General features: G+C 27.7%; 1 protein-coding gene and 1 long non-coding RNA gene across 2 annotated transcripts in view; both read right to left on the reverse strand.

Moving 5' to 3' along the window:
- Positions 1–26,236, reverse strand: part of LOC124432392 (probable serine/threonine-protein kinase yakA) — a 114,031-nt gene that overhangs the window by 59,590 nt on the left and 28,205 nt on the right. The window contains exon 3 of the mRNA XM_046981332.1: positions 24,828–25,098. Within this exon, the coding sequence (XP_046837288.1) occupies positions 24,828–25,098 (271 nt within the window). The remainder of the gene's footprint in view (positions 1–24,827; positions 25,099–26,236) is intronic.
- LOC124432396 lies at positions 4,494–7,314 on the reverse strand. Its single transcript, XR_006944241.1, has 4 exons — positions 7,127–7,314; positions 6,620–6,702; positions 4,646–4,790; positions 4,494–4,581 (listed from the first exon to the last, which is right to left on the reverse strand). It is a non-coding gene; the product is annotated as an uncharacterized LOC124432396 (long non-coding RNA).

A 26,236-nucleotide genomic window follows, 5' to 3' on the forward strand; every position in this document is an offset into this window, starting at 1 on the left:
ATTGATTTACGTTTGTTTCCTCAATTTTTTAATAATCCTTGCGATGTTCGAACAGGTAAGCGTCGCTAATTTGATTAACGCTTAACAAATCGATATGATAATTGTTAGTATATAATAAAATCTATAATAGGCAGAATATTTTGTGTGATATCATGTTTAATAAAAATAAATAATGAAAACGATCTATATACTTTAGATTCATGCTGTCATCACTTCCGAAAGAGACTTAAATTCAATAACGAAATTGCTGGAAACGACCTTGCCGTCATTATGCTCTGCATCATGCTATTACAATTTAATATTTAATACTGCAATTGTCTGTATTTTATTAAAATCAAATGGTTTTATTAAATTTATCTAATTTCAAACAACACACGTTCAATTCGTTAAAAGAATCAATTTAATACTTGAATACGTATAAATTTCAGATGAAGAAAATTCTTCATCGTATAGACTGCGATTGGAAGAATCTTGCAATCAAGCGGGAATTATTAATACTGAAAGAGTATGCTAAAATAAGTAAAATCTGTACCATTGGAAATATAAGTATGTTATCTAGCATTTGATAGTTGTAACAGTGTTAGGTATAAATATATATTCGTCCTTTCGTATTTTCAGTCTCCTTTTATTTGTATATTGGATTTTTGATATTTCCATCATTACAACGTTTCATTCAGCACATCTTTGGTGTAGTAAGCTACAATGAATTAATTTTACCCGTTCGTTTTTATCATTTTATGAAAAATCGTGAATATTACTATCTTGGTCTTTGCATTCAGTACGGAGCAATAATCATTCTATGCACGGTAGCGATTGCGAATTATACGATGTTTATTGTAGTAATACTGCATGCTTGCGCACTATTTAATGTCGTTGTGTAAGTAAACAATAAAAATGATTATCGTGCTGAAATTGAAAATTTTCAATTGAGAATATGCAACTTAGAACATTTATAATTTAATACAGGTGGAGAATTAATGATAGATTTAAAGATAATCGAAATAATTGTTACTGCAGCAATCAAAATGACAAATTAATAGGGGAAAACGAATGGATAGTCAATATCATAGAGTTGTATAAGTCCGTCATCGAGTTTGTATCGCATTATACAAATTTTCCTCTTAATCATTTTCACAATTTGCAAATGTTATTATGATATTATAATTATTCACATTTTATTTTCTTTTGACTCATTTCAAGATTTGTCGATTTAATGAAACTGTTTTACGAGGCAACTCATCTGTTGGAAGGCTTTCTGGCAATGCTTATCATCATGATAGATTATTATTACGTAAGTAAAATGATTGGAAAAAGAAAAATATTAAATTTTTTAAATATATTCATATTATCTGGATAAATCTTGAGATTCGAAGGGATATTTCTTGTTAGTTATTTCAGTTACTTTTTTCTACTCTAAACAAGACCGATTGTTTAACAAAGTTGTTATATGGTATGGGATCTATGTTCGTAATTTTCGCTTACTTTCATCTTGCTCAAAAATTAATAGACCACAACAACTACTTATTCACAACATTGTAAGTATTTGCGTTGAATACTGTGTCCATAATTTCGTCTAATTTTGATATTGAATTGAATATATGTTTAGAAAAATTGATCATTATACGAATGGATTTGTTTATCTTTTCCGCATGTGTTTATAATAGTACATTACTAATTAAAAGAAAATGATTGTAAGCGCCAAGTTTACGAATATGGGTATATGGGTCGATATTTATTTCCTTTATGAGTTTAATCGTTGGCCCTAAAGGCCATCGAAGCTGTCGCAATTCATTTGAGTAGTGAATCGATGAAGATTGTGTCATTGATAGAACAATCGAAAAATTTTCTCCTACAAATTCTTATGTGACACGTATATCGATGCGTCCACATAATTTACAAACGTGTTACATTTCACCAATATGTTGAATTATGCATCCTGCTTGAATATTAATTTGGATGAAATATCCATATCGTTAAATTAACGATGTTCAACATAGAATAGATTATTGGATATTAGATGTATTTCTGAAATGGAAAAGAAAACATATGTCATTTGCATGTTGTACGATATCGCACGAATTTCTAATCAGTATTATTTTCTATTTTTCGTCCAATTCTCATGTATATGTTCGTTGTATAAGATTAATGAATTTTTGCAGATGTCAAATTCCGTTTTATTCGTTATCATTGAAAACTCAAAAAATAATACTATTTTTGATAATGAGGAGCACGATTTTATGCAATTTGTCATGGAAGGGAGCAATAGTAATCTCACACAATCTATTTACAGTGGTGAATTATTTTCTTCAGTTGGAAGTATGTTATGATCTTTTCTAAATACTTTATAGTGATTGAAATTTATCTTTATAGTTCATTCAGAAGTCAATGTCTTTCGCTATGGTATTATATAATTTCCAATGAATTTATATGGAGAAAATAACATGCGACATTTGGTCATTATATAGTATTGTAAGAATAGCGTAAAACTGTTGTTTTTTTTCTTTTTTAATAAATAATTTTGCGAAACAAATTATTCTCTTTGTTGGTAAAACTTTTAACGTGTAAGAAATCTTTCGGACAACAAATTTAATAGCAAATTACTTAATTTTATTATAATAAGAAGTAAGAATAGGAATTGTTTAAATAAAATTGGATAAGATCATAATTATACAATGGGGTTATATTATGCGATTATTAAATTGCATAAATATTCATTTTGTACCTTTTTCGCATGACGGTATATGTTTGTGTGCGTTTGTGTAGGCACGTGTGCGTCCATGTAAATTGTTTCTTCATTTGAAAAATTTAAAAAAAATACCTGGATTAGGAACAAATTTATAAACGAAATTATTGAATAGAAAATTTTTTCCCGTTTAAAGAAAAATTTTGTTATTTAATATCTTTTTCATATAACGACAATTTTCAGGATAGTTTCAAATTATTAAATTCCCTATTTTTTTGTAAAATAAAAATATGGTATTAATAGCAGAATCAATCTACGTGAAGAAACATGGGAATCTCATTCGCCAATTTCTAATCGCACCATCTTAAATATTTGAACGAAATAACTTAAATACCGTTTTTTTCGTTGTCTTATCTAATGCACGTTTATTCTGTAGAAAAGGATTTCTTTTTTCAAGGAACATTGGAGAACGTAACCATGAATAAATAATAATTTGCGTAAAATATTCTGAACATTTCTATCAAAAAACAAAAATTATCAAATCATTGAAGCGGCCTGTTGTAATTCAACCCTTATGTTGGCTTGAGAAAGAACGATTAATTATTCCAACGGCTATTAACAGCGGAATAAATATCTGCAGGCTTTTGATCGGTTGACAAATGATACGAATATAACACTGACACGTCAAGGAATTATTTGGACATTTGTTTGGTAAGATAAATGACAGGTCCGTCATGTTCGAGAGACAAAAGTGAACTGCGGTCGACGAAGATGATAAGGAGGGGCGAGTTCGCAAAGCGCATGCGCTTAGGGAGAAGGGATGAAGAAATATGCGATGTAAAGAAAGGGTATAAGATAATGATATAATTGTTGGAAAGGGATGCAGGTGTTTAATCGCGTATAATTTTCCATAAAAGGGGAGAAATGAATAAAACTCGACGAATGTGTTTCTGTAAATATTGATTGCAATAGAATTCTTTACGTTCGCACGAATTGAATTATTGAGCGATTACTACAAGGAGCATAATTGGAATACTTAATGAAGGTAGGCGAACTGAAGGGGTTGAAGTCAATCAATGAAAGAGTCACTTTAGTCGGCAGTATGTCTTCGAAAGGGGAAGATTATCTCGACAACAAGTATTATACTTACAATCGACGATTATTTCGATTGATGGGCCTATGGGAATATCAGAGATCGACAAAGATATTGATTTACGTTTGTTTCCTCAATTTTTTAATAATCCTTGCGATGTTCGAACAGGTAAGCGTCGCTAATTTGATTAACGCTTAACAAATCGATATTATAATTGTTAGTATATAATAAAATTTATAATAAGCAGAATTATTTGTGTGATGTTTAATAAAAATAAATAATGAAAACGATCTATATACTTTAGATTTATGCTGTCATCACTTCCGAAAGAGACTTGAATTCAATAGCGAAATTACTGGAAACGACATTGCCTACATTATGCTTCGGATCATGCTATTACAATTTAATATTTAATACTGCAATTGTCTGTATTTTATTAAAATCGAATGATTTTATTAAATCTATCTAATTTCAATCAACACACGTTCTATTCGTTAAAAGAAACTATTTAATACTTAAATACGTATAAATTTCAGATGAAAGGAATTCTTCATCGTATAGATTGCGATTGGAAAAAACTTGCGAACAAGCGGGAATTATTAATACTAAAAGAGTATGCTAATATAAGCAGAATATGTACCATTGCAAATATAAGTATGTTGTCTAGCATTTGGTAGTTATAACAGTGTTAGGTATAAATATATATTCGTCCATTCGTATTTTCAGTCTCCTTTTATTTGTATATTGGATTTTTGATATTTCCATCACTTCAATGTTTCATTCAGTACATCTTTGGTGTAGTAAGCTACAATGAATTAATTTTACCAGTTTATTTTGAATATTTCATGAAAAACTATATTGGTTACTACCTTGGCCTTTGGACTCAGTGCGCAGCAATAATCTTCCTATGCACAGTAGCTGTTGGGAACTATACGATGTTTATTGCAGTAATATTGCATGCTTGCGCACTGTTTAATGTCGTTGTGTAAGTAAACAATCAAAATGATTATCGTGCTGAAATTGAAAATTTTCGATTGAGTATATGCCACTCGAAACATTTTTAATTTAATACAGATGGAGGATAAATGAAAGATTCAAATATAATCGAAATGATTTTTATTGCAACAATAAGAATGATAATTTATTAGATGAGAACGAGTGGATTGTCGATATCATAGAATTATATAAATCCGTTATCGAGTTTGTACCAAATTATACAAATCTTCTTGTTAATTATTTTCACAATTTGCACGTACAATTATTATATTATATAATAACTGACCCTTTTTATTCTTTTGACTCATTTCAAGATTTGTCAATTTAATAAAATTGTTTTACGAGGCAATTAATCTGTTCGAAGTTTCTTTCGCATTGCTTATTATCATGATAGATTATTTTTACGTAAGTAAAATGTTTTGTAAATGAAAAATGTTAAATTTTAAATATGTATTCCGGTTATCGAAATAAATTGTAATGTGAAAAATAAAATTTCTTTTTAGTTATTTCAGGTACTATCTTTTAATTTAAACAAGACCGAAGTTCTGACAAAATTGTTATATGTTACTGGATCTATGTTCGTAATTTTCGCTTACTTTCATCTGGGACAAAAATTAATAGATCACAACAATTACGCATTTGTAACACTGTAGGCAATTTTCTGAAATACTCAATCCATAATTTCGTGCGATTTTCATATCGTATTGAATATGCGTCGTGAAAATTTTCTATTATACCAGTGTTTAGCATTAATTTATTTATCACTCTTGTTTCTATAATAATGTATTATTATAGAAACAGGTACAATAAAAAAAAAGTATGAGAGGGATAAGTTTACGTAAATGAACATTATCGACGATATTTTTTTCTTTTATAAGTTTAATCGTTGGTCCTACAGGCCACCGAAACTGTCGCAAATCATTAGTGGATCGGAAAAGATTATGTGATTGATACGGCACCCCAAAAATGTTCTCTTACAAATTATTCTATCGATCGTATATCGATGCGTCCACATAATTTACAGACGAGTTACAATTCACCGATACGTGGAATTATGCATCCTGCTTGAACATTAGTTTGCACGAAAAACTCGTATCATTAAATTAACGATACTCATAATAGAATAAATTATTGAGTATTAGATGTATTTCTAAAATGAAAAAGAAAACATATGTCACTTGCATGTTGTACGATATCGCACGAATTTCTAATCAGTATTATTTTCTATTTTTCGTCCAATTCTCATGTATATGTTCGTTGTATAAGATTAATGAATTTTTGCAGATGTCAAATTCCGTTTTATTCGTTATCATTGAAAACTCAAAAAATATTACTATTTTTGATAATGAGGAGCACGATGGTATGCAATTTCTCATGGAAGGGAGCAATAGTATTCTCTCACAACCTATTTACAGTGGTGAATGTTTTTTTTTAGTTGGATATATGGTAAGATCTTTTCTACATACTTTATACTAATTGGAAATTCTTTTTATAGTTCATTCAGAAGTCACTGTCTTTCGCTATGGTATTATATAATTTCAAATGAATTTATACGGAGAAAATAACATGCGACATTTGGTCATTATATAGTATTGTAAGAATAGCGTAAAACTGTTGTTTTTTTTCTTTTTTAATAAATAATTTTGCGAAACAAATTATTCTCTTTGTTGGTAAAATTTTTAACGTGTAAGAAATCTTTCGGACAACAAATTTAATAGCAAATTAATTAATTTTATTATAATAAGAAGTAAGAATAGGAATTGTTTAAATAAAATTGGATGAGATCATAATTATACAATGGGGTTATATTATGCGATTATTAAATTGCATAAATACTCAATTTGTACCTTTTTCGCATGACGTTATATGTTTGTGTGCGTTTGTGTAGGCACATATGCGTCCATGTAAATTGTTTCTTCATTTGAAAAATCTAAAAAAAATACCTGGATTAGAAACAAATTTATAAACGAAATTATTGAATAGAAAATTTTTTCCCATTTAAAGAAAAATTTTGTTATTTAATATCTTTTTCATATAACTACAATTTTCAGGATCGTTTCAAATTATTAACTTTTCTCTTTTTTTGTAAAATAAAAATATGCTATTAATAGCAGAAATAATTTACGTGTAGAAACATGGGAATCTCATTCGCCAATTTCTAATCGCACCATCTTAAATATTTGGACGAAATAACTTAAATACCGTTTGTTTCGTTGTTTTATCTAATGCACGTTTATTCTGTAGAAAAGGATTTCTTTTTCAAGGAAGATTGGAGTACGTAACCATGAATAAATAATAATTTGCGTAAAAGTGCAACTTTGTCCTGAATATTTCTATCAAAAAATAAAATTTACCAAATTATCGAAGCGGCCTATTGTAATTTAACCCTTATGTTGGCTTAAGAAAGAACGACTAATTATTCCAACAGCTATTAACAGCGGAATAAATATCTACAGGCTTTTGATCGGTTGTCAAATGATACGAATATAACACTGACACGTCAAGGAATTATTTGGACATTTGTTTGGTGAGATAAATGACAGGTCCGTCATGTTCGAGAGACAAAAGTGAACTGCGGTCGAAGAAGACGATAAGGAGGGGCGAGTTCGCAAAGCGCATGCGCTTAGGTAGAAGGGATGAAGCAATATGCGATGTAAAGAAAGGGTATAAGATAATGATATAATTGTTGGAAAGAGATGCAGGTGTTTAATCGCGTATAATTTAATTCGATAAAAGGGGAGAAATGTATAAAACTCGACAAATGTGTTTCTGTAAATATTGACTGCAATAGAATTCTTATCGTTCGCACGTATTGAATTATTGAGCGATTACTACAAGGAGCATAATTGGAATACTTAATGAAGGTAGGCGAACTCAAGGGGTTGAAGTCAATCAATGAAAGAGTCACTTTAGTCGGCAGTATGACTTCGAAAGGGGAAGACTATCTCGACAACGAGTACTATATTTACAATCGATGGTTATTTCGATTGATAGGCTTATGGGAATATCAAAGATCGTCGAAGATATTGATTTACGTTTGTTTCCTGAATTTTACAATAATCATTACGGCATTCGAACAGGTAAGCATCGTTAATTCGATTAACGCTTAACAAATTGATATGATATTTGTTAGTATATAATAAAATTTATAATAGGCTGAATAATTTATGTGATATCATTTATAATAAAAATAAATATTGAAAACGATCTATACACTTTAGATTCATGGAGTCATTACATACGGAAGAGATTTAAATTCAATAGCGAAATTACTGGAAACGACATTGCCTACATTATGCTTCGGATCATGCTATTACAATTTAATATATAACACTTCAATTGTCTGTATTTTATTAAAATCGAATGGTTTTATTAAACCTATCTAATTTCAAACAACACACGTACAATTCGTTAAAAGAATCAATTTAATACTTGAATACGTATAAATTTCAGATGAAGAAAGTTCTTCATCGTATAGACTTCGATTGGAAGAAACTTGCAAACAAGCGGGAATTATTAATACTGATAGAGTATGCTAAAATAAGTAAAATCTGTACTATTGGAAATATAAGTATGTTATCTAGCATTTGATAGTTGTAACAGTGTTAGGTATAAATATATATTCGTCCTTTCGTATTTTCAGTCTCCTTTTATTTGTACATTGGATTTTTGATATTTCCATCATTTCAACGTTTCATTCAGTACGTCTTTGGTATAGTAAGCTACAATGAATTACTTTTACCCATTCGTTTTGATCATTTTATGATAAATCGTGAAGGTTACTATCTTGGTCTTTGCATTCAGTACGGAGCAATAATTATACTATGCACGGTAGCGATAGCGAACTATACGATGTTTATTGCGGTAATATTGCATGCTTGCGCACTGTTTAATGTCGTTGTGTAAGTAAACAATAAAAATGATTATCGTGCTGAAATTGAAAATTTTAATTGAGAATATGCAACTTAGAACATTTATAATTTAATACAGGTGGAGAATTAATGATAGATTTAAAGATAATCGAAATAATTGTTACTGCAGCAATGAGAATGGTAAATTATTAGAGGAAAACGAATGGATAGTCAATATCATAGAGTTGTATAAGTCTGTCATCGAGTTTGTATCGCATTATACTAATTTTCCTGTTAATTTTTTTCACAATTTGCAAATGCGATTATAATATTATAATTATTCACCTTTTATTTTCTTTTGACTCATTTCAAGATTTGTCGATTTAATGAAACTGTTTTATGAGGCAACTCATCTGTTGGAAGGCTTTCTGGCAATGCTTATCATCATGATAGATTATTATTACGTAAGTAAAATGTTTGGTAAAAGAAAAATATTAAATTTTCAAAATATATTCCAATTATCTGGATAAATCTTGAGATTCGAAGAGATATTTCTTGTTAGTTATTTCAGTTACTTTTTTCTACTCTAAACAAGACCGATTGTTTAACAAAGATGTTATATGTTATGGGATCTATGTTCGTAATTTTCGCTTACTTTCATCTTGCTCAAAAATTAATAGATCACAACAACTACTTATTCACAACATTGTAAGTATTTGCGTTGTAATACTGTGTCCAATAATTTCATCCAATATTCATATTGAATTGAATATATGTTTAGAAAAATTGATCATTATACGAATGGATTTGTTTATCTTTTCCGCATGTGTTTATAATAGTACATTACTAATTAAAAGAAAATGATTGTAAGTGCCAAGTTTACGAATATGGGTATATGGGTCGATATTTATTTCCTTTATGAGTTTAATCGTTGGCCCTAAATGCCATCGAAGCTGTCGCAATTCATTTGAGTAGTGAATCGATGAAGATTATGTCATTGATAGAACAATCGAAAAATTTTCTACTACAAATTCTTATCTGACACGTATATCGATGCGTCCAAATAATTTACAAACGTGTTATATTTCACTAATATGTCGAATTATGCATCCTGCTTGAATATCAGTTTGCATGAAAAAGTCGTTTCTTTAAATTAACGATATTGATAATACAAGAAATTATTGAGTATTAGATATTTTTCTATAATGGAAAAGAAAACATATGTCATTTGCATGTTGTACGATATCGCACGAATTTCTAATCAGTATTATTTTATATTTTTAGTCCAATTCTTATGTATATGTTGCTTGTATAAGATTAATCAATTTTTGCAGATGTCAAATTCCGTTTTATTCTTTATCAGTGAAAACTCAAAAAACAATATTATTTTTGATAATGAGGAGCATGATGGTATGCAATTTGTCATGGAAGGGAGCAATAGTAATCTCACACAATCTATTTACAGTGGTGAATTATTTTCTTCATTTGGAAGTATGATATATCTTTTCTAAATACTTTATACTGATTGAAATTTTTCTTTATAGTTCATTCAGAAGTCAATGTCTTTCTTTATGGTATTGTATAATTTCCAATGAATTTATACGGAGAAAATAACATGCGACATTTGGTCATTATATGGTATTGTAAGATTATCGTAAAACTGTTCTGTTTTTTGCTTTTTAATAAATAATTTTTCGAAACAAATTACTCTCTTTGTTGGTAAAATTTTAAACGAGTATGAAATCTTTCGGACAACAAATTTAATAGCAAATTACTTAATTTTATTATAATAAGAAGTAAAAAGAGGAATTGTTTAAATAAAATTGGATAAGATCATAATTAGACAATGGGGTTATATTATGCGATTATTAAATTGCATAAATACTCATTTTGTACCTTTTTCGCATGACGGTATATGTTTGTGTGCGTTTGTGTAGGCACGTGTGCGTCCATGTAAATTGTTTCTTCATTTGAAAAATCTAAAAAAAATACCTGGGTTAGAAACAAATTTATAAACGAAATTATTGAATAGAAAATTTTTTCCCATTTAAAGAAAAATTTTCTTATTTAATATCTTTTTCATATAACGGCAATTTTCAGGATCGCTTCAGATTATTAACTTCTCTCTTTTTCTGTAAAATAAAAATATGCTATTAATAACTGAATTAATCTACGTGAAAAAACATGGTAATCTCATACGCCAATTTCTAATCGCACCATCTTAAATATTTGGACGAAATTACTTAAATACCATTTTTTTCGTTATTTTATCTAATGCACGTTTATCCTGTAGAAAAGGATTTCTTTTTCAAGGCACATTGTAGAGCGTAACCATGAATAAATAATAATTTGCGTAAAATGTCCTGAACATTTCTATCAAAAAACAAAAATTACCAAATCATTGAATGTTGTAATTCAACCCTTGTAATTGAACCCTTGTAATTCGGCCTGTTGTAATTCAACTCTTATGTTGGCTTCAGAAAAAACGACTAATTATTCCAACAGCTATTAACGACGGAGAAAATATCTGCAGGCTCTCGTTCAATGACACGTCAAGGTATTATTTGGATACTTGTTTGTTTAAATACATGATAGGTCCATCATGTTCGAAAGACAAAAGTGAACTGCGGTTGAAGAAGACGATAAGGAGGGGCGAGTTTGCAAAGCGCATGCGCTTAGGGAGAAGGGATGAAGAAATATGCGATGTAAAGAAAGGGTATAAGATAATGATGTAATTGTTGGAAAGGGATGCAGGTGTTTAATCGCGTATAATTTAATTCGATAAAAGGGGAGAAATGTATAATACTCGACAAATGTGTTTCTGTAAATATTGACTGCAATAGAATACTTTTCGTTCGCACGTATTGAATTATTGAGCGATTACTACAAGGAGCATAATTGGAATACTTAATGAAGGTAGGCGAACTGAAGGGGTTAAAGTCAATCAATGAAAGAGTCACTTTAGTCGGCAGTATGACTTCGAAAGGGGAAGACTATCTCGACAACGAGTACTATATATACAATCGATGGTTATTTCGATTGATAGGCTTATGGGAATATCAAAGGTCGTCAAAGATATTGATTTACGTTTGTTTCCTCAATTTTACAATAATCATTGCGGTATTCGTACAGGTAAGCATCGTTAATTCGATTAACGCTTAACAAATTGATATGATATTTGTTACTATATAATAAAATTTATAATAGGCTGAATAATTTATGTGATATCATGTATAATAAAAATAAATAATGAAAACGATCTATATACTTTAGATTCATGGAGTCATTACATACGGAAGAGATTTAAATTCAATAGCGAAATTACTGGAAACGACATTGCCTTCATTATGCTTCGGATCATGCTATTACAATTTAATATTTAATACTTCAATTGTCTGTATTTTATTAAAATCGAATGGTTTTATTAAATCTATCTAATTTCAAACAGCACACGTACAATTCGTTAAAAGAATCAATTTAATACTTGAATACGTATAAATTTCAGATGAAGAAAATTCTTCATCGTATAGACTTCGATTGGAAAAAACTTGCAAACAAGCGGGAATTATTAATACTGGAAGAGTATGCTAAAATAAGTAAAATCTGTACCATTGGAAATATAAGTATGTTATCTAGCATTTGATAGTTGTAACAGTGTTAGGTATAAATATATATTCGTCCTTTCGTATTTTCAGTCTCCTTTTATTTGTATATTGGATTTTTGATATTTCCATCATTTCAACGTTTCATTCAGTACGTCTTTGGTGTAGTAAGCTACAATGAATTAATTTTACCCGTTCGTTTTTATCATTTTATGAAAAATCGTGAATGTTACTATCTTGGTCTTTGCATTCAGTACGGAGCAATAATTATTCTATGCACGGTAGCGATAGCGAACTATACTATGTTTATTGCGGGAATATTGCATGCTTGCGCACTGTTTAATGTCCTTGTGTAAGTAAACAATAAAAATGATTATCGTGCTGAAATTGAAAATTTTCAATTGAGAATATGCAACTTAGAACATTTATAATTTAATACAGGTGGAGAATTAATGATAGATTTAAAGATAATCGAAATAATTGTCACTGCAGCAATCAAAATGACAAATTAATAGGGGAAAACGAATGGATAGTCAATATCATAGAGTTGTATAAGTCTGTCATCGAGTTTGTATCGCATTATACTAATTTTCCTGTTAATTATTTTCACAATTTGCAAATGCGATTATAATATTATAATTATTCACCTTTTATTTTCTTTTGACTCATTTCAAGATTTGTCGATTTAATGAAACTGTTTTATGAGGCAACTCATCTGTTGGAAGGCTTTCTGGCAATGCTTATCATCATGATAGATTATTATTACGTAAGTAAAATGATTGGAAAAAGAAAAATATTAAATTTTCAAAATATATTCCAATTATCTGGATAAATCTTGAGATTCGAAGAGATATTTCTTGTTAGTTATTTCAGTTACTTTCTTCTGCTTTAAACAAGACCGAATGTTTAACAAAGTTGTTATATGTTATGGGATCTATGTTCGTAATTTTCGCTTACTTTCATCTTGCCCAAAGATTAATAGATCACAACAACTACTTATTCACAACATTGTAAGTATTTGCGTTGAATACTGTGTCCATAATTTCGTCCAATTTTGATATTGAATTGAATATATGTTTAGAAAAATTGATCATTATACGAATGGATTTGTTTATCTTTTCCGCATGTGTTTATAATAGTACATTACTAATTAAAAGAAAATGATTGTAAGCGCCAAGTTTACGAATATGGGTATATGGGTCGATATTTATTTTCTTTATGAGTTTAATCGTTGGCCCTAAAGGCCATCGAAGCTGTCGCAATTCATTTGAGTAGTGAATCGATGAAGATTATGTCATTGATAGAACAATCGAAAAATTTTCTACTACAAATTCTTATCTGACACGTACATCGATGCGTCCAAATAATTTACAAACGTGTTATATTTCACTAATATGTCGAATTATGCATCCTGCTTGAATATCAGTTTGCATGAAAAAGTCGTTTCTTTAAATTAACGATATTGATAATACAAGAAATTATTGAGTATTAGATATTTTTCTATAATGGAAAAGAAAACATATGTCATTTGCATGTTGTACGATATCGCACGAATTTCTAATCAGTATTATTTTCTATTTTTAGTCCAATTCTTATGTATATATTGCTTGTATAAGATTAATCAATTTTTGCAGATGTCAAATTCCGTTTTATTCTTTATCAGTGAAAACTCAAAAAACAATATTATTTTTGATAATGAGGAGCATGATGGTATGCAATTTGTCATGGAAGGGAGCAATAATAATCTCACACAATCTATTTACAGTGGTGAATTATTTTCTTCAGTTGGAAGTATGATATGATCTTTTCTAAATACTTTATACTGATTGAAATTTTTCTTTATAGTTCATTCAGAAGTCAATGTCTTTCTTTATGGTATTGTATAATTTCCAATGAATTTATACGGAGAAAATAACATGCGACATTTGGTCATTATATGGTATTGTAAGATTAACGTAAAACTGTTCTGTTTTTTGCTTTTTAATAAATAATTTTTCGAAACAAATTACTCTCTTTGTTAGTAAAATTTTTATTGAGTAAGAAATCTTACGGCCAACTAATTTAATTACAAATTAAATAATTTTATTATAATAAGAAGTAAAAATAGGAATCGTTTAAATAAATTTGGATAAAATCATGATTATACTATGGAGTTATCTTATGCGATTATTAAATTGTATAACTACTCATTTTGCACCTTTTTGACGTGACAGTATATATTTGTGTGTGTTTGTTTAGGCACGTGTGTGTCTATATAAATCGTTTCTTTATTTGAAATATCTAAAAAAATTCCTGGAATACAAACGAATTTATAAACAAAATTATTGAATAGAAAATTTTTTCCCATTTAAAGAAAAATTTTGTTATTTAATATCTTTTTCATATAACGACAATTTTCAGGATAGTTTCAAATTATTAACTTTCCTATTTTTTTGTAAAATAAAAATATGCTATTAATACCAGAAATAATCTACGTGAAGAAACATGGGAATCTCATTCGCCAATTTCTAATCGCACCATCTTAAATATTTGGACGAAATTACTTAAATACCATTTTTTTCGTTATTTTATCTAATGCACGTTTATTCTGTAGAAAAGGATTTATTTTTCAATGAACATGGGAGAGCATAACCATGAATAAATAATAATTTGCTTAAAATGTCCTGAACATTTCTATCAAGGAACAAAAATTACCAAATCATTGAAGCGGCCTGTTGTAATTCAACCCTTATGTTGGCTTCAGAAAGAACGACTAATTATTCCAACAGCTATTAACAGCGGAATATATATCTGCAGGCTTTTGATCGGTTGACAAATGATATGAATATAACACTGACACGTCAAGGAATTATTTGGACATTTGTTTGGTGAGATAAATGACAGGTCCGTCATGTTCGAGAGACAAAAGTGAACTGCGGTCGAAGAAGACGATAAGGAGGGGCGAGTTCGCAAAGCGCATGCGCTTAGGGAGAAGGGATGAAGAAATATGCGATGTAAAGAAAGGGTATAAGATAATGATATAATTGTTGGAAAGGGATGCAGGTGTTTAATCGCGTATAATTTAATTCGATAAAAGGGGAGAAATGTATAAAACTCGACAAATGTGTTCCTGTAAATATTGACTGCAATAGATTCTTTACGAATAGATTCTTTAGCACGAATTGAATTATCGAGCGATTACTACAAGGAGCATAATTGAAATAATTAATGAAGGTAGGCGAACTGAAGGGGTTGAATTCAATCTATGAACGGGAGTCATTTTAGACGGCAGTATGTCTTCGAAAGGGGAAGACTATCTCGACAACGAGTACTATATTTACAATCGATGGTTATTTCGATTGATAGGCTTATGGGAATATCAGAGATCGTCGAAGATATTGATTTACGTTTGTTTCCTCAATTTTATAATAATCATTACGTTGTTCGAACAGGTAAGCGTCGCTAATTCGATTAACGCTTAACAACTTGATATGATGTTTGTTAGTATATAATAAAATTTATAATAGGCTGAATAATTTATGTGATATCATGTATAATAAAAATAAATAATTAAAACTATCTATACCCTTTAGATTCATGCATTCATCACTTCCGAAAGAGACTTAAATTCATTAGCGAAATTATTGGAAACGACCTTGCCTACATTATGCTCCGCATCATGCTATTTCAATTTAAAAATTAATATTGCAATTGTCTGTATTTTATTAAAATCGAATGGTTTTATTAAATTTCAAACAAAACAGGTTCAATTCTCTAAAAGAATCAATTTAATACTTGAATACGTATAAATTTCAGATGAAGAAAGTTCTTCATCGTATAGACTTCGATTGGAAGAAACTTGCAAACAAGCGGGAATTATTAATACTGATAGAGTATGCTAAAATAAGTAAAATCTGTACTATTGGAAATATAAGTATGTTATCTAGCATTTGATAGTTGTAACAGTGTTAGGTATAAATATATATTCGTCCTTTCGTATTTTCAGTCTCCTTTTATTTGTACATTGGATTTTTGATATTTCCATCATTTCAACGTTTCATTCAGTACGTCTTTGGTATAGTAAGCTACAATGAATTACTTTTACCCATTCGTTTTGATCATTTTATGATAAATCGTGAAGGTTACTATCTTGGTCTTTGCATTCAGTACGGAGCAATAATTATACTATGCACGGTAGCGATAGCGAACTATACGATGTTTATTGCGGGAATATTGCATGCTTGCGCACTGTTTAATGTCCTTGTGTAAGTAAACAATAAAAATGATTATCGTGCTGAAATTGAAAATTTTCAATTGAGAATATGCAACTTAGAACATTTATAATTTAATACAGGTGGAGAATTAATGATAGATTTAAAGATAATCGAAATAATTGTTACTGCAGCAATCAAAATGACAAATTAATAGGGGAAAACGAATGGATAGTCAATATCATAGAGTTGTATAAGTCTGTCATCGAGTTTGTATCGCATTATACTAATTTTCCTGTTAATTATTTTCACAATTTGCAAATGCGATTATAATATTATAATTATTCACCTTTTATTTTCTTTTGACTCATTTCAAGATTTGTCGATTTAATGAAACTGTTTTATGAGGCAACTCATCTGTTGGAAGGCTTTCTGGCAATGCTTATCATCATGTTAGATTATTATTACGTAAGTTAAATTGTTGGTAAAAGAAAAATATTAAATTTTCAAAATATATTCCAATTATCTGGATAAATCTTGAGATTCGAAGAGATATTTCTTGTTAGTTATTTCAGTTACTTTCTTCTGCTTTAAACAAGACCGAATGTTTAACAAAGTTGTTATATGTTATGGGATCTATGTTCGTAATTTTCGCTTACTTTCATCTTGCCCAAAGATTAATAGATCACAACAACTACTTATTCACAACATTGTAAGTATTTGCGTTGAATACTGTGTCCATAATTTCGTCCAATTTTGATATTGAATTGAATATATGTTTAGAAAAATTGATCATTATACGAATGGATTTGTTTATCTTTTCCGCATGTGTTTATAATAGTACATTACTAATTAAAAGAAAATGATTGTAAGCGCCAAGTTTACGAATATGGGTATATGGGTCGATATTTATTTTCTTTATGAGTTTAATCGTTGGCCCTAAAGGCCATCGAAGCTGTCGCAATTCATTTGAGTAGTGAATCGATGAAGATTATGTCATTGATAGAACAATCGAAAAATTTTCTACTACAAATTCTTATCTGACACGTATATCGATGCGTCCAAATAATATACAAACGTGTTATATTTCACTAATATGTCGAATTATGCATCCTGCTTGAATATCAGTTTGCATGAAAAAGTCGTTTCTTTAAATTAACGATATTCATAATACAAGAAATTATTGAGTATTAGATATTTTTCTATAATGGAAAAGAAAACATATGTCATTTGCATGTTGTACTATATCGCACGAATTTCTACTCATTATTATTTTCTATTTTTCGTCCAATTCTCATGGATATGTTTGTTGTATAAGATTAATGAATTTTTGCAGATGTCAAATTCCGTTTTATTCTTTATCATTGAAAACTCAAAAAATAATACTATTTTTGATGATGAGGAGCATGATGGTATGCAATTTGTCATGGAAGGGAGCAATAGTAATCTCACACAATCTATTTACAGTGGTGAATTATTTTCTTCAGTTGGAAGTATGATATGATCTTTTCTAAATACTTTATACTGATTGAAATTTTTCTTTATAGTTCATTCAGAAGTCACTGTCTTTCTTTATGGTATTATATAATTTCAAATGAATTTATACGGAGAAAATACTATGCGACATTTGATCATTATACAGTATTGTAGGAGTAGCGTAAAACTGTTCTGTTTTTTGCTTTTTAATAAATAATTTTTCGAAACAAATTACTCTCTTTGATGGTAAAATTTTTAATGAGTAAGAAATCTTACGGCCAACTAATTTAATTGCAAATTAAATAATTTTATTATAATAAGAAGTAAAAATAGGAATCGTTTAAATAAAATTGGATAAAATCATGATTATACTATGGAGTTACCTTATGCGATTATTAAATTGTATAGCTACTCATTTTGCACCTTTTTGACGTGACAGTATATATTTGTGTGTGTTTGTTTAGGCACGTGTGTGTCTATATAAATCGTTTCTTCAATTGAAATATCTAAAAAAATTTCTGGATTACAAACGAATTTACAAACATAATTATTGAAAAGAACATTTTTTCTCATTTAAAGAAAAATTTTGTTATTTAATATCTTTTTCATATAACGACAATTTTCAGGATCCTTTCAAATTATTAACTTCTCTCTTTTTTTTGTAAAATAAAAATATGCTATTAATAGCTGAATTAATCTACGTGAAAAAAACATGAGAATCTCATTCGCCAATTTCTAATCGCACCACCTTATATGTTTGGACGAAATAACTTAAATACTGTTTTTTTCGTTGTTTTATCTAATGTACGTTTATTCTGTAGATAAGGATTCTTTTTTTTCAAGGAACATTGGAGAACGTAACCATGAATAAATGATAATTTGCGTAAAATATCCTGAACATTTCTATCAATAAACAAAAATTATCAAATCATTAAAGTGGCCTGCTATAATTCAACCCTTATGTTGGCTTAAGAAAGATCGACTAATTATTTCAATAGCTATTAACAACGGAGTAAATATTAGTAGGCTCTTGTTCAGTTGCCAAATGATACGCATATAACAATGACACGTCAAGGAATTATTTGGACATTTGTTTGCTGAGATAAATGACAGGTCCGTCATGTTGGAGAGACAAAAGTGAAATGCGGTTGAAGAAGACAATAAGGAGGGGAGAGTTCGGAAAGAGCATGCGCTTAGGGAGAAGGGATGAAGCAATATGCGATGTAAACAAAGGGTATAAGATAATGATATAATTGTTGGAAAGGGATGCAGGTGTTTAATCGCGTATAATTTTCCATAAAAGGGGAGAAATGAATAAAACTCGACGAATGTGTTTCTGTAAATAGTGACTGCAATAGAATTCTTTACGTTCGCACGAATTGAATTATTGAGCGATTACTACAAGGAGCATAATTGGAATACTTAATGAAGGTAGGCGAACTCAAGGGGTTGAAGTCAATCAATGAAAGAGTCACTTTAGTCGGCAGTATGACTTCGAAAGGAGAAGACTATCTCGACAACGAGTACTATATTTACAATCGATGTTTATTTCGATTGATAGGCTTATGGGAATATCAGAGATCGTCGAAGATATTGATTTACGTTTGTTTCCTCAATTTTATAATAATCCTTGCGATGTTCGAACAGGTAAGCGTCGCTAATTCGATTAACGCTTAACAAATTGATATAATGTTTGTTAGTATATAATAAAATTTATAATAGGTTGAATAATTTATGTGATATCATGTATAATAAAAATAAATAATGAAAACGATCTATATACTTTAGATTCTTGCAGTCATCACTTCCAAAAGAGATTTAAATTCAATAGCGAAATTACTGGAAACGGCATTGACTACATTATGCTTCGGATTATGCTATTACAATTTAATATCTAACGCTGCAATTGTCTGTATTTTATTAAAATCGGACGGTTTTTTTTTTTTAATCCATCTAATTTTAAACAAAACATGCTGAATTTTTTAAACGGATCAATTTAATATTTATATATGTAAATTTCAGATGAAGAGAACTCTTCATCGTATAGATTGCGATTGGAAGAAACTAGCGAACAAGCAGGAATTATTAATACTAAAAGAGTATGCTAATATAAGCAGAATATGTACCATTGCAAATATAAGTATGTTATCTAGCATTTGATAGTTGTAACAGTGTTAGATATAAATATATATTCGTCCTTTCGTATTTTCAGTCTCCTTTTATTTGTTCATTGGATTTTTGATATTTCCATCACTTCAACGTTTCATTCAGTACATCTTTGGTGTAGTAAGCTACAATGAATTAATTTTACCCGTTCGTTTTGATCATTTTGAAAAAGTCATGTCGTTAAATTAACGATATTCATAATAGAATAAATTATTGTGAATTAGATGTTTTTTTTTATATGTCATTTGTATTTTATTCGAAATCGCACGTATTTCTATTCAGTAATATTTTTGTTTTTTTGTCTAATTCTTACTGTGTATATGTATATATATATATGTGTGTGTGTTATATGACATCAATATAAAGATTTTTTTCAGGTGTCAAATTCCATTTTATTTGTTATCATTGAAGACACAAAAAATAATACTATTTTTAACAATGCGGAGCATGGTTGCATACAATTTATCATGGATGGGTGCAGTAGTATTTTCTCACAATTTCTTTACTGTAGTAAATTATTTTTTCTTCAGAGATATATATATATATATATATATATATATATATATATATATATATATATAAAATATGATCTTTATTGAATTCATTATATTGATTTGAAATCTTTTTTTTTTTTAGTTCATCCAGAAGTCACTGTCTTTCGCTATGGTATTATATAATTTGCAATAAATTTATGCGGAGATAATATCATGCGACATTTGATTATTATGTGTTTTAGAATGTTTCAAAGATGTTTATTTATTTATAAATTAATTTATTGTATTATAATAATAAATTAAAGTAGAAATCGTTGAAATAAAATTAAATAAATATCATAATTATACAATGTGTCACTCTTATACGATTATTAAAAATACATGACAGCTGATTGTCAAACTCTTTCGTAAGTCAGTGCATATATATATATGTGTGTGTGTGTGTGTGTGTGTGTGTGTGTGTGTGTGTGTGTGCGTGCGCGTGTGTGTGTGCTTGAATGTTTGTTTATGTGAGCGCATACGTACATAAATTGTCGGTCTATTTTGATATTTTAATGAAAATAATTTGATCCCAAAAGAATAAAAAAAAAAAAAAAAAAAAAAATTATTGAATGGAAAAATTTTTATCCCCTTTTCAAAGAGAAATTTTGTTTTCCATTCAATTTCTCCTTTCATTTGCCGACAATTTTCAGGCTTATGTCAAATCATTATCCTTTTTTTGTTCCTTCTTTTGTAAAATAAATATATTTAACTTTTATTCGTAGAATTATAAAAAACGAACGAAAAATAACAAAAAGTATTTAACATTTGATTAATTTTTTATTAATTAAAATTAATACACCATCTTATATAAATATTTTCATTATATTACAGATATTGATAACATAAATACTGTCCTGTTATATTGTTATATCTAATTTACGTATATTCCGTAGAAATAGATTATTTTTTTTTAATTTAACATTTAAGAGAACGTCTGCCTACGGATAAATAATAATTTGCGTGAAGAGTGCAAATTTATCCTGAATATTTTTACCTGGGAATCAAAAAAAAAAAAAAAAAAAAAGAAAAGAAAACAAAAAAAAAAAAAAATAAGAAAACAAAAAGAAAACACAAGAAGAAAAAAAATACGAAGTCATCGAAGCTTCCTATTGTGAGTGCTTCATCCTCTGTATGTTTGTTAGGCTTAAAAAAAAAAAAAAAAAAAAAAAAAAAAAAAAAAAAAAAAAAAGACCAACGACTTAATTATCGAAACACTTATTAACATCAGAAATAAATATTTTTAGATACACATCGTTCAGACGACGAATATTGACCACGTGTAAAATCTTTTGGGATGTTTATTTGCCGTGTTACATGACAGTTCCGTCATGTACGCGAGACAAAATTAAACTGGACGAGATCGAGGGTGATGGAGGGTGGGAGTGATGAGTTTGCAACGCGCATGCGCTTCGGAAGAAGTGGGGATGAAATACATGAAAAACGTAAGGAATGATATTGGATAAAAAAATAATCGTCGATATAGTATATAGTTTGTTTTAATCATAAACATTAATTATCCATAGATATTAGAATTATTTAGTTTATTTACATAATAACAAGGGAACGAAAAAAAAAAAAAAAAAAAACAAATGTATCATATTAAAATGTCCGACAATTTGACGAGCGAATTTTGAACAAATCTTATCCTCGATAATTTCAAGAAATAAACGTCGTATTTAATACAAACTACATATGAAGAAAATTACGAAGTTTTTTTTTTTTTTTTTTTTTTTTTTTTGAGTGATCTAGAAAAGTTTGTAGATAATTTAAAAAAAAAAAAAAAAAAAAAAAAAGAAAAAGATCGATAACTCCTTTAGACGATCAAATTTAATTTGATCTTTTGCTTTTTTTTGCTTTTTTTTTTTCGCAGATTGTAAAACAACGATACAAGGACGTATAAATGGACGCCAATGTACGATATCAAATACCTTTTGTATGAATTTTATCGATAATCGTTATCACAACGTGACTTTTGACCTAATTGAGTCTGAAAGAAAGTTCTCAATGATGTGTAAAGAGATAAATTTCATTTCGAAACGCACGCTTTTTATCATTCGTTTTCAATCGTGGATCTGTACATATGTGTGCGTGTGTGAATTTGTCTGTGTATATATATATATATATATATATATATATATATATTTTTTTTTTTATGTGTCTATATATATACGCTTGTGTGGTTTTTGTGTGTTTGTGTAATCATAAGAAAGATTTTCCGACTTTCTCATTCCCAGAGATCTTTTCACAAAGAATGGAAAATAATGATTTTCTTTTGATCATAATATTTTCTCAAGGATACGAATAAACCATAATGGCATAAGTTGATTTCACCTTGTTTTTATTAATTACTTTCACGACTGACGCATTGCAGAAAGTATTATTATTATTATTATTATTATTATTATTATTATTATTATTATTATTATTATTATTTTTATTATTTAATCAAGAGATTGTTGATTAAAAAAAAATGACCAAAATGAAATTTTTGAAAGGATGAATGAAATTGCGATGTATATGTACGAGATGTGTGTATGTGTATGTGTGTACGTGTGTGTACATATAAATTCTTATCGATGCAAATCTTTCGATAGATCATTTTCTCCATTTTTTTTTCTTTTTATTCTTGTTTACTTTCTGTTTTTTTCTTTTTCTTTTTTTTTTTTTTTACTTTAAATTAAAAAAAAAAAGAAAAAACGGACTTTTTTAAATTAAATTAAAAAATTTTTAATTCAATTCTTTAAAATTTTATTCTAAATTTTTTATTTTAAATCGATCTTTTAATTTTTTTTCTTTTTAAAATAGTGTTTTAAAATTTAGAAAAAAAAAAGAATTAGTAAGATCGAAGTTTGGAGATAAAGATCTATAGATCAATTTCGTTATTCGTATTTAATACGTTCATGTGAATATTGATATCGATCATATTCGAGTATCATATTTTTTATATAATTTGATAATGACGAATTATAAAGATCAAGATTAAGATCTATATTAAAAGATTACGTTTGAAGGTGATCATAAACTGGACGATCAGTTGATAACATTTTCTATATCATGTAAAATTAAAATTGTTTAATGTCAAATTAAAGAAAAGATTGAAAATAAATATTAATATCGAACGTCATTAAATCTATGATGATCTATAGATCATGAATTGGATCATAATTTAATAATATTTATATACTATGATGATAAAATAGGAAAAAAGAAAAGAATGAAACGAATAATTTAAAAATCGATTATATAAGATCATTTTTCAGTGTAACTATGATCTATAGATCATGCAACTGGATTTGTTAGCTGATAATATTGACACATATAATAATTATAAAAAAGGGGGATAAACAATTATTAATTTAAAAATTAATGATTCAAATATTATTTTTAAAATAAATGATCTATAGATATTTCTTTTTCTTTTCAAATAAATGATACATATTAACAAATGATGATCTATAGATCTATTAGATCATTTATTTGAAAAAAAAATCTGTAGATCATGTTAATATATATATATTATGATGATAAAAAATAAAAAAATAAAAAGACAAATAATGTAAAAATCGATCATATTAGATCATTTCTCTGACAAATTATGATCCATAGATTCTAAATTGGATCATCAATTGATAACAATGACATATATAATGGTCGTAAAAAAGAGGATAAAAATAACAATAATTGACAAAATTAATGATGCAAGATAACTTTTCAAATAAATGATGATTTATATATAGATCATCAAATTGATCATTATTCGATAATACCAATATATAAATATATATTTTTATGAAAAATAATCTCGTATCATTAACTTTTTAATTATTCCTTTCATTTGTCCTCTCATTTATGATCATTATATATTTCAATATTATCACCCAATGATCCAATCTATGATCTATAGATCATAATTTGGTAGAAAGATGATCTTATATGATCAAATTTCTAAATTACTCCTTTTTTTTCCTTCGTTTCTATTTTATCATCATAATATATAATATGTTATAAAATAATATCAACTATTTATGATCTATAGATCATAATTTATTTAAAACATATATATATATATATATATATATATATATATATATATATAAAATAAATGAAATAAAAGAAAAGTTAGAAAACTCGAATAGATAATTACGATCTTAATGTTAGAACTGGATCGTAATGTATTATCGATTAATATAAGTTGAAGATTTAGTTTGATAAATGATCGAGAGTGCTGACTTACCAAGCATCTTGCTTAGATCGGCGTTGTGAAGATCAGGATTCTCGTCGGCCAATTTCTTGCGCTCGACCTTTGCCCAGACCATGAAGGCGTTCATCGGACGACGTATCCGTTGTTCCTTCAGGCTACGTTGCGCTGTACTGCCAGGATGGCACATCTTCACTCCTGTGGGAATCGGTGAGATTCCTTGTTGATAGTCTAAAGATGGTCCCGATGCTAACCAGGACATGTCTTCCAAACGTTGCTGTGCCGGTCCACTCAACATCCCCGGTATCTAAATTATGAATTAATTTATTTGTTAAAATTTCTACAAATTTATTTTTTGTCACTATTATTATTATTATTATTATTATTATTATTATTATTATTATTATTATTATTATTATTATTATATTCGTTATTTGTCGTCTAAGAGATTTATTTAATTTGGAAATTGATTTTAAAAAATGAAGCAAGAAAAAGACGGAGAAAAAATGTGTATTATTTATTGTTTTTATTTATCTTTTTCTCGCTTATCATTCTCGGTATTTAAATGGCGAATTAATTATTATTTTTATTGTTGTTATTATTATTATTTTGTTTTTATTATTATTATTATTTTTTTTTTTTTTATTTTTTTCTATTATTATATATTTATTATTTGTCATTTAAGAAATTTATTTATTTTGAAAATTGATTGAAAAGAATAAAAAAAAAAAAAAGAAGAATAAAATATTTCTGTCATCCAAATTCTATATATTGAGAATTAATATTATTTAAATTAATATATATATATATATATATAATTATTATTATTATTGATAATAGTAATGTTATTATAATATTGATAATAATATTATTGTTATTAATTTTATTTTTATTATTATATTAATTATCAGTCGTTTAAGAAATTTTATCCATTTTGAAAATTGATTCAAAAGAGTAAAAGACATATTTATTATTCAAATTATTATTGACATAATTATATATTCCGAATTTAACAAAAAAAAAAAAAAAAAAAAAAAAAAAAAAGAAATTAGAAATGAAACAAAATTATAAAAGAGAAAAAAATAGTTCATACTAGTTAGTATAAATTATTTATTTTTAATTACATTATATATAATAACAATAAATAAAAATCTGATATATACATATATAATATATATATACATGTAAAATTCATATTTTCAATTTAACATAAAAAAATAGAGGATAAAAAATATGAAAAGAAAAACAATAATTCTCATTTGATATTATAAACAATTAACCTCTAATATATACTATATATCATAAAAATAAATAAAATTTCATATATATATAAATGAAATGAAATAGAATACATATATAAATCATATTCCCAATTTAGGATATAAAAAAAAAAGCCTTAAACCTCTTTACACAATATCAATTTAACAATTCAAATCTATCAAACA

Source organism: Vespa crabro, chromosome 25, assembly GCF_910589235.1.
Source record: "Vespa crabro chromosome 25, iyVesCrab1.2, whole genome shotgun sequence".
Taxonomy (NCBI): Eukaryota; Metazoa; Arthropoda; class Insecta; order Hymenoptera; family Vespidae; genus Vespa; species Vespa crabro.